This window comes from Pteropus alecto, unplaced genomic scaffold (genome assembly GCF_000325575.1).
Source record: "Pteropus alecto unplaced genomic scaffold, ASM32557v1 scaffold86, whole genome shotgun sequence".
Classification (NCBI taxonomy): domain Eukaryota; kingdom Metazoa; phylum Chordata; class Mammalia; order Chiroptera; family Pteropodidae; genus Pteropus; species Pteropus alecto.
In genome coordinates, this window is record NW_006442109.1 from 25,548,816 (window position 1) to 25,560,369 (window position 11,554).

At 32.6% G+C, this 11,554-nt stretch overlaps 1 protein-coding gene and 1 pseudogene across 5 annotated transcripts in view; one reads left to right on the forward strand and one right to left on the reverse strand.

The window, feature by feature from the left end:
- The window catches only part of CTDSPL2 (CTD small phosphatase like 2), a 74,773-nt gene that overhangs the window by 34,707 nt on the left and 28,512 nt on the right, over nucleotides 1-11,554 (reverse strand). For 3 of the 5 annotated variants that reach the window (XM_015595980.2, XM_015595979.2, XM_015595978.2), the window contains exon 3: nucleotides 9,579-9,617. The exons of the other annotated variants lie outside the window; for them this stretch is intronic. In XM_015595980.2, the coding sequence (XP_015451466.1) occupies nucleotides 9,579-9,617 (39 nt within the window). The remainder of the gene's footprint in view (nucleotides 1-9,578; nucleotides 9,618-11,554) is intronic. 5 annotated transcript variants of the gene reach the window in all.
- Nucleotides 1,119-7,498, forward strand: LOC102887025 (annotated as a pseudogene).

An 11,554-nucleotide genomic window follows, 5' to 3' on the forward strand; every position in this document is an offset into this window, starting at 1 on the left:
CTCTGGAATTTGTATTTTTCAAAGTTGTCTAAGAGGAAAATCTTGGGAAGGTAGTGTTTTTAAATGTCCAAATCCCAAAGGAAATACAGAGAACAGAAGGGGAAACCATAGACTTGTGGTTACCACGTCCACTTTACACACAGAAGGTCCTGGGTTCGAGCCCCAGTGGAGCCACAGCCCATACCCTGGGTGCGCCAGGCCCCAGGTGTGCGCCAGGCCCCGGGGGTGCGCCGCAAGCGTGTGGGAGGAGACGACCCACCTTGAGATCCAGTTTTTAAGGGGAGACTGCAAATTTAAAACCAGGAGACAAGATATCTCCCCCAAACTTCAAACTGATGAAGACAAACCAAAAGCCACAACACCTGAGTGCCCACATGCTCCAGTGCAGAAAGCAAAAGGATGCAACAAGGTGTATGACACATCCGCAAACAGGAGAAGTCCAAAAGAGCTAACAGGCAGATCTCAAGGAAAAGAAGGGCAGGCTAATTTGATAACAGCAGATGAAAAGAGGAGAAGAAGTTGATGCCAATCCTATAGCAAAGGGGTCCATGAGGAGAGTGAAAGATAAATAGTTTAGCTTTAAAGACTTAAAATTGACCAACTATAGCTCTCTTCTAGGATAGGGTCCCACATGGAGGGGAAACTGCTGGAAATAAAATCAAAACTGAGCAAGAAAAGCAAAAGACAAAATAAAGAAAAATTCCAGATAAACATGAGCTAGTCATAAAGTGACAGGAAAACTAAAAAGCAACCACTGTATCTATGAACATTACAGAAGAACAACACAACTAATCAGAAAAGACTCTGAACTACAAAATCCTCTAAAAATTCAGAAAAACTAATCTCAAAAAAATGAGCAACAAGAAAGTATAGATGTCAGATCACAAACAAATTATCATAAAACACACAAGGAGTAAAATAACATCTCTACAAATAAAGAAAATGTCAGAAAAACGTGCGTAGAAAATACATCAAAATTAAAATCTTCTATTTCAAAGCAAGACAAGAAAATGATATGAGACATACATCAGAGTCAGAAAAACTCAGAAATGAAGAGATAGAACAAAATAATTAGAATTAAAAGAAAAAATTATTTCGGAAATAAAGACTGAACTAGAATGGCCATAAAAACGAGGAAACAGAATAGATTATGCCTTTATGAGAAAGAGAAAGTAAAATAGGAAAAAATTTAAGACATCAAAATGTGACAAGTATTACAAGACAGGCAAAGAAGATCCAACAGACAGAAAAGAGTCTTTGAAGGAAACCAAAGCAAAAGTGTGGCAACAAAACAATTAGAAAAATTTCCCCAAATAAAAGATTTGAAATTACATGTTGAAAAGTACTGTTTAACTAAAACTGTCAACCTAGAAAAACAAATGCTAAGATATACCCTAAACTTAATAGAATTAAAATTAAAATTAAAGAAAAAAACTCCTTTGGAGAACAAGGCAAAGTCAATTTATTTATAAAGGAAAAATTAGATTATCAAACTTTGACAGCAATGCTTTTTATGCCAGAAGAAAATGGAATAATATTTAAAATAATAGAGGAGAAAATGTGAGCCAAGGATTTAATACGTAGCAAAACTGATTTTCAAGCATAAAGGGCACTGTTAGCAACATGCAAGGACTCAGAATATTGTCCCCAGGAGTGCCTTCTGTGGCATCTACTAGCATATGAGCTTCAGACGATAAAAATGACTACAATGACATGAGGACTGAGGATAAGCATTAAATATACCTAAGACATGCAGAACCATATGTACAACACTAAGACAAATAAGGATTAAAAGATATTATGTAATGACTACAGGCTCAGAATCTAGGTATAAAACTATTACAAAACTGGTAATAGATATATAAAAAGTCTTTAAATGTTCACTTTAAAGACATTCTGAGACTGAAAACTCAACAGAATTCATTTCCGGATGATCTACACAAGAAACACTAAATGAAGTTCTTTAGGCACAAAATAAATAATACCAGATAGAATCTTAAATCTGCACTAAGGAATGAACACCACTAAAGCAAATATAGGAGTAAATATAAAAGATCTTTGTGTTCAGTACTTTTACTATGCTCTTACTAGCTACCTTCAACAGTTATACCTGCTTTAATCTCCGCAGCCTCATTATGATCCAGGGAATTATCTTAACGTCTCAAAGTTTTTCTATATATGTGAAAACACAATAAGAGTACTCTTATTGTTTTCCTTTGTAATATTAAATTTGTTTTATAAAATTTTATCAAAGACAGTTATTTTAGAATTTAGCAATATTTTAAAATAAAAATTTATAACTTTATAACAGGTCATTGGATTAAAAAAGAGAAATTAGATGATTTGTCATTTCCATCTATGGTTGCACTGATTAAAAGAAACTGATATATCAGAATTCTCATACTCACAAAAACAGAAATCTACTCTAAAGTAACTGAAGTTGCAAATTACATATTTAAATGTGATAAATCTATATTCCCTCTGACCGCACAGTCTTATTGTGTCTTATGTAATAGAACATATTTGAATTATGGTGCCAATTCAGTTACAATGCCATTTGAGATTATTTGGCATTTTTAAAAAAGAAATATACCACATAATGAGTTCTCTAAAAGCCAAAAATTATTTCTTTAAAAGCCAAAAATCATTACAACTTTTCAAACTAAAAATTAAAAAGCCAATGAAGTATCTTAAAAAGCAAGTTATATTGCATTAGTAGAAAAAGTGTATATAATATCTGAGATACTTATAAACTCTTGCACAGTAGATAGTGCTGAAAGCTTGCTAGATAAAATGTCAATGAAACATTTGTAAATACAAAAAATGAGTTAGTATGCAGACTGTACTTCTGCCTTACAGATGTGGCTGAACTTTCTGTTTTGACTGTTTTTATCTGGTACTAGCATCAAGTAATCAAGATCTTTAATCACCAAAGACCTTTACTGCGAATGTATAACAAATACAGGGGCACATAATTTTTTTGCATCACAGTTTATCCTGGAATAACTTGTGTTAAGATCTACATTAATTTTGCAAAGCAAGGATGGATATAACTATTACCACCTTAGCACAAATCAAGACACTCAATAGTTATTGTATTTTTCAATGCCATTCACTTGCAGTGGAGGGGGGAAAAACTGGTACTACTTAAGAATGTCCTTAATAAAGCTGTAAAATTAATTAAATCTCAACTCTTAAATGTGTTAACCTTCTGTATGAGATGGGAAGGATACAAAAAGAATTGCTGCAAACATGTGCTTCCATAATTGTCTTGAGAAAAAGCATTTGAGAGTGTTTCAGTTGTAACCTGAATTAGACTACTTTTTCCAATGAAAAACTATTTTTACTTGAAGTAGTATTTTTCTGAAAAGTGAACAAAGCAAGCCTGTCATTTTAAGAAAAACCAACACATTTTATTATCAATAAAATTTGAGCTTTCAAGCAAAAATCAGAATTTTAGAAAACTTGAACCCAACACCATGAATGAGCTCGAGAGCTTCCTAATACTTAGACTGTTCTGTTGATATCAGTGGGGATATTCACAAGTGTTATTTTTTAATACTGATTAATAAAATTCTCTATGCAGACACACATATGGAAGATTTGCACAACTCAGCGAACGAATATTTTCCAAATAACCAGTGCATGATATTACAAAACAATACATAGGTAAAAGACCTAATCCAAATGCAAGACAGACCAATGAAAAGATCATTGCAGAGCTTTCAAATTCAGTCTTGGAAAAAGAACCCAGAAACTACACCAGTAGTCAAGTTTTGGATTAGTATCAACAGAGTATTTGCAATTAATTAAAATGCTCTTCCCTTTTCTATACATGTATGGTTTTCTTTATATGCTTCAATGATAACAGACTACCTTCTATAAAAACCACCATTAAGAGAAATTTACAAAATTGTAAATAATATCATCTCTCCCACTAATTGTTTTAGAAAATGTTTGAAATGTTATTTGTATTAATGTGTAGTATATTTATAATTGTAATTATGAATATTTTCAAAATTCATAATTTTCAATAACTAATGAGATATACTGATAGATACAACCCACATAAACAAATGTTCTTTAGGGTTTCCAATATTTGTAAGAAGGTAAAGGATCCTAAGATCAAAAACTTGCAGAACCGCTTGCTCAAGAGAGACTACTAATGAAATCACAAGAGAAAAGTTAAAAAGTCACTCCCTCAAATGGAAAAAAAAATCTGAACTGATAGTTCACAAAAGAAGATCCACACATGGCTAACAAGCACATGAAAAATTACTTAACCACATTCATCATCAAGAGAATGCAAAATAAAAACACAATGAGATACTACCTATCCCTGTAGAAAGGCTAAAGTTAAAAAGACTGACAATACCAAATATTGGTGAGGATGTGGGCAACTGGAACTTAAGTCAGACATTGTTAGAATGTAAAATGGTACAAATACTTTGGAAAACAGCTGAGCAGTTTCTTAAAATTTAAAGAGTCTTTCAACAAATAATGCTGGGACCAATGGATATAAATATGCAAAAGCACATGTTGGATCCTTACCTGACAACACCTATAAAAATTAATTAAAAAGGAACAGAGGCTAAATTTAAGAACTAAAACTATAAAATGCTTATAAGAAAACCTAGTGATAAATCTTCACCACCTTGAATTTGGCAATGGTTACTTGGCTAAACTCAGGCTGAGTTTGACAAAGCTGCTGAGGATGTTAAGTACCTCAAGACCAAGCCAGCAGATGATGAGATGCTGCTCATCTATGCTGCTACAAACAAGCGACTGTGGGTGACATAAATACAGAACAGCCTGGGATGTTGGACCTCAAAGCCAAAGCCAAGTGAGATACCTGGAATGAGCTGAAAGGGACTTCCAAGGAAGATTCCACGAAAGCTTACATCAACAAAGTAGAAGAACTAAAGAAAAAATATGGAATACAGCGACTGGATTAGGCTGCTAGCCACACATTTCATCTAAACTGATATCATGCCTTGTTTTTCCAATACCGTGGATGAAGTGAAATAATGAAAATAACCAGTTAAACCTCTTCCTCAATACTGTCCTGGGTACAGCACGAAGAGATTAGGGGCCGAAATGCTTACAGACCTTGTTGAGTAGTTTTTATCTGTAGGTCAATTAAAAGTGCATTTGTTACTTTAAATAAACAAACAAATTGGACTTCATCAAAATTAAAAACTTTTGTGCTTCAAAGAGGTCCACAGAATGGAAGAAAATATGTGTAAATCATATCTCTAATAATGTATTTCTATCTAAAATGTATAAAGGACTCTAACGATTTAATAAAAAGACAAAAATAACCCAATTTAAAAATTGGCAAAGGACTTAGACATTTCTTCAAAGATGATATACAACTGGCCAACGAGTTCATGAAACGATGCTCAATGTCATCAGTCATTAGGGAAATGTATTATCAAAACCACAATGAGTTGCCATTTCACAAACACCAGGATGGTTAAAATTAAAAATACAGACTATAATAAGTGTAGATGTGAATGTAGAGAAAGTGGAACCTCCACATTTTATGGTGGGACTGCAAAACTGCAACTCCTTAAAAAGCTAACTACAGAGTTATCATAATACCCAGCAATTCCACTTCTAGATATACACTCAAGAGAAACGAAAATAGATGTCCACATAAAAACTTATATGTGAACGTTCACAGCGGTCATTATTTTCATAATAGCCAAAATGTGGAAATAAGCCAAATGTCCACTAACTGATGAACTGATAATCAAAATGTGGCCTATCCATACAATGGAATATTACTTGGCAATGAAAAGGAATAGTGTACTGATACATGCTGTATTCTGGATGCTCTGAAAATATTCTAATTGAAAGAAGCTAGACTATATAAAAGACTGTATACTATATGATTCCATTTATATAAAATGTCTGGGATAGGCAAATCTATAGAGACAGGCAGTAGATTAGTGGTTGCTAGGGACGTGGAGTTTACTTACAGGTGATAGCTAAAGGATATGGAATTTCCCTGGGGGATGATGTAAACTGTCTAATACTGATTGTGATACTGGTTGCACAACTATGCATATACTAAAAGCTTCTGAATTTATACCTTAAATGGATGAGTTTTATGATATATGAATTATATCTCAAAAAAGCTACCACACACAATTCATATAGATAAAGAAATTATGCTATTTGGTATACTCATAAAACAGAGTTCAATTACAGATAAACATGCAGTAACACAAATAAACCCAAAAACTATGCTGAGTGAAGGAAGCAAGACACAATGAATTACAATCATATGAAATTCTAGAAAAGATTAATATGATCTACAATGATAGAAAACAGATCAACAGTTAGAACTCTATAGTCAGAACTATAAATTAATGCTGTTTACAAGCTAGGGATTGTAAAGCTCCCCTCAGACTACTAAACCTACAGGATGAAAATGCTATATTTTCCTGTCCTGTAAATTTTACTCAAAAATTGGGGGAAACAGCATTTTTATACTAAAACACCAATGTATTTTGGAGTAAATTCTTATAAAGTTTTAAAAACGGGAATTTTTATGACAAGAAACTTCCTGCTTCCTTATTTGGGTATTCTTCAGACCACTCCTCTTCCCCCTTGGTCAAGACTAGGTACTTTCACAAGTATTATGTTAATGTAAAGAAAAAGCCAAGTATTGTAAAAACACCAATATCAGCCAATATATTTTGGAGTGTTTTCAGTCTTACAGTTTATTTTCCAGCACCCAAAACTCAAGGTCAAGTTTTGACAAAAGATGTAATTAGTCATACTAAATACTAAGATAATATTTCTATCTTAGATTGGTCAAAGTAAATCACACCAATTTCTCATAGTGTAAAAATGAGCTAAGGTATCCTAAAGAACATACACCTACATTAAATGTAACGTTTGTGATCAGCTTTTGGTTTATAGAGAATATATCAAGAATTACAATATAAAAGGATTATCTCTACTCACTGTGCATTCTAGCCCATTCATATGATACAGATGATAAAAATTATCCAAAATATGGATTTGAAAAGATGTGACTCATGCCGTGTGTAAGATATATTATGAAACATATGTGTTTACGTTAGTTGAGAAAAGACGTGGGCTCATAGGTAGCTGTTATGTTACTAACTTAGCTGTAACTACCGCTTTCATCTTTGCAAATCATACTTAAGATACATTTTGTAGTAATGGGGACCTTTTAAATTTAAGTTGTTTTGTCTTCTGCATTATTAATATTAGAGGGCTGAAATTTTCTCGAGTACTTGTTTCCTTAGTACTTTGGAGATAAAAAAACTACTTTTTAAGTACTAAATGTCGTTATACGCCTTTATTTAAAGTTCCCTGTGCTTTGGGTTCGAAATAATCTAGTTGTCTCTGTATATAAATTGTATAATTTCTTATTTTCAAATACCAATACTTCAATATAGTCAGATTTTTCTCTTTTTTTTTTTGGTTATATGTAAAAATTGAGTGATGAAACCAATAATTTGCTTTGGAGCACATTTCCTAAGCATAAATTTATCTTCCTAATTATGTTTACTTAAGCAAATGTTCAATTTTGTTTGCATTCCTTGAGAATGTATTTACTTGAATTTAAAAGAAATCCAGATGCATACCTAATATTAGGCAAAATCCAATAAATGATTTTAAAGTTTCCTCAGATAATCCATAAAATGAATAATTCAAATATAGATAAATCAGAGTTGGTAGTGTATGACAATAATAATTTTCTATTTTTCAGAAAAAAAACTGAAGCAAATTCCTCTCTTCTTTTTATTATAATGACCAGCTTTTGGTATTTCATTGTTACGAAGATATAGTTTGAGTAAAATTTTGTTCTCAAAAAATATATATACATATATATCATGATCATGAATTGGCAGACTCAATATTAACATGTCCATTTCTGCTAAATAATCTACATAATCGATACAATTTCTATTATAATCCTAGTAGGCTTTTTTTTTTTTGAGAAATAAAACGTTAACTCAAAGTTCTGTGTAACTATAAAGGATCTAAAATAGTAAAACAAATTTGAAAAAGAACAAAGTTGGAAGACTTATATTATCCCATTTCAAGACTCACTATAAAAGTTAAACAGTGTAGTATGGGTATAAAGATAAGATATATAGATCAATGGAGCAGAACACATTTCAACAGATCAATACATACAGTCTTTGACTTTCAAGCAAGATATAAATTAATCTAATGTGGAATGGAAAGTCTCTAATAAATGTTGACTAACTGGATATCTGGGGTGGAGGGTGAAGAGGAGGAAGAACTTTTTCTTCTCTCATTCAATCATTCACTCATTTATTTATATATTTATTAAGGTCGCATGTCTGAAAGTTATATTCTGTTACTACCCAAACCCTAGAATGGGACATTTCTTCAAGAAGCCCTAGTTCCTTTTAGTGAAGGAGTATTTAGAAAGTAAGATGTGGATGCTAGATACACATAGTTCAGCAGACAAAGCAAAGAAAAATGTGAATAAATGCATGCATGTAGGTTTGTGTGTGTGTGTGTGTGTATAAAGGGAGGGAGAGAATGTGAATATGAATGAATTCAAACAAGCTATCTTTTCCTCCATTCAATTCATCCCGCCAGTCTGAAGGGTAAACTATTTCATGAATCTAGTTGCTAAAGAACACATCTGGAGAGACATTTACACGAACAACTGGAATTTTATTTTGGTAGGAGGGAAGAAAATTCCCAAATAAAACTATGAGGTTTTGTAATACAAAGATTAAAGAGTTAGAATAGTTTTCATTTAATCACATTTATTCAAACTAAGGGGTACAACCCATCAGTGGATTATAAAATCAATTTAAAGTATTAGAATCACCTTTAAAAAGAGAATAAGAAAAAAACAGGCTAAAAAAGAAAAACAGGCTGAAAAAGAAAAATCATAGCACCTCATACATATTAATGGTGAGTTTTGTTGCATATGTATGAATGTATTTCTGTCTGCAGGTCATAGTTAAAAGATTTGAGAGCACTGATGGTAAGGATTTCACTATTTCATTAGTGAAAATATTTAGATAAGAACAGAGAAAAAGATCGTTTTATTATGAGAAAACTCTAGAAAGGTGTAGATTTCTGGTATAAAGCAAATATATTTTAGTTGTGAGGCCTTCACTTCAAATATATATCAGAAATCTTATGCTAAAAGCAGAGTGGCTGCATGTGAACAATTCCTGAGAGCTTCTGCTGACAATTTAATAATTCTAAAATTTGAGAAGTGGTAAATCTTTGAATCATAAAATCTGGATTTGAAAGAGGCCAGAGATTTCATTCACCCTGTTATGAGCTGAACTGTGTCTTCCAAAATTCATTTAAAGCCCCAACCCCCAGAACCTCAGAATGTAACCATATTTGGAGATGGGGCCTTTAGAGAGGTAATTATGTTAACATGGAGTCGTAAGTGTGGGCTCTAATCCAAATACAACTGGTGTCCTTACAAGAAGAGATTAAGACAGACAACATACAGAATGTAGAGCAACTGAGGACACAGCAAGAAGGTGATCATCTGCAAATCAAGGAGAGAGGCCTCAGAAGAAACCAACCTGCTGACATCTTGATCTTGGGACTTCTAGCTTCCAGAACTGTGAGAAAATAAATTTCTATTATTTAAGCGACCCAGTTTGTGGTATTTTGTTATGGCAGCCCTAGCAAACTAAAACACACCCTTTATATTCATAAATGAACAACCTATGTTTAGATTACCTAAATACTCTCATGGCTAATTTATGCAGTTAGGACTAAAACACAGACTAAAACTTATTAGTAACATAAAAATGACAATATATACAGATTGTCAGTTATAGTAAAATGACAAGAACAGCAGTAGCCATTGGTCCTAGCAATCATGATAGTAAAAGAAGAGAAAAAAAAGTAGGCTGATATAAGAAGAGCAAGTTTCAAACAGCCAGACTCATGAGACAGGCATGAAAACAATGTCAGATATCTTAGAAGGGGCAGAGCTCAAAAGAGAAAGCAAAAAAGCTTATCTAAGAGTTCAGCCCTAGCTATATAAACTTTAAAAGTCCAAAAGAAAAAAGAAGAGTTCCAAAGAAACCAAAGTGGCAACAAAAGGAATTGTCTAACTAACTTGGTTTTGAAATGGCACTTGTGGAAATAAGAGAAGTAGTCTACCATCCAGTCAAAAAGACTAAAGATGGAGGATAATGATATATGCAAAAAATACTAGGGGGAAAAACTTCCTCTAAAAAGAATAAGTTTCAAGCTTTGAGCTGATGATAATAGACTATAAACAAACGACAAAGTGGATAGAATTGGAAGACTCAACTCCTATTTACTTTCATCAAGAATAATTTCCAATCCCATTCAATCCCTACAGAAGATAGGAAATGCTACAAAGTCAACATTTAGCTACTCTGGAACAAAATGGTACAGGAGAAAGAGCACAGGTATCACAGTCAAATGTACCTAGGTTTAAATCCCAGCACTGACGCTCATTAAAGCAGTAGTGCATAATGGTTAAGAGTATAGGCTCTGAAAACAGTACGTGGATTTCAATTCCAGTATTGCAACTGAAAGCTTAGTAACCTTGCACAAGTTATTTAATCACCCTGTGCCTCAGCTTCATCTGTAATATAATGATAGCACCCACTTCATATGGTTTCTAAGGCTTAAAGAAGTTATTACATTTAAAGCACTGACAACAGTGCAGAGCATAGTAACCACTCAATAACTGTTAGTTATTATTTACCTGTTTATTTATTGTTATTTTTTACCTGAGAAAACTAATTGTTGTGATTTATTATTGACACTGTATAAGTTACCTAAAGTCACCAAGCCTCAGTTTTTCTCTTCTATAAAATATTATAAGATGGTTTAAAGATTAAGGAGATACTGGATATAAAACACCTAATATGCAATAAACTTTAGCTGCCAACCTCTACCCAAATTTAAAAAAGGACAATGATGCTGTTTTTAAGATACTGAACATAAGCATTGTATCTATACTTAGTAAAATTTTAGATTATCAAGAAGATGGTGCAGTGACAATGTAGATAAGAAGGAAGTAACAATGAGATGCAAGAATAAGCTCATTAAGAATAATACATGACAAGCTAGGCTTTTTTAATTTACTCCTAACATAGGGTTAGTAGACTAGGGGGAAAAAAGGGTTACCTTGATTTCAGTAAGGCAATCACATACTAATTTTCATAACAATCTTATAGAATAACAAAATCTGGAATGATAGTACAATTAAATGAATTTGTAGAAAAAACTGTGCCTCAAAATATTAATTAATTAATAAGACACTAATTTGCAAACAGGTTTTTAATCGCCCTATACTGTTTAACATCTTTATTAATGAAAAACTCCTAGAAGTTGGTTTAAAAAGAAAAGGAAAAGACAAGAAACCCAACAGCAAATTCTACAGAAAAACCCTGAATATTTTAGTTGACATGGGTAAAAATTTGCTGACCAACAAAGATAGATCTAACTACTACAGAGGAAAAAAAATGATATGACACAATATATCATATAATGCCATTTTAACAGAAGAATG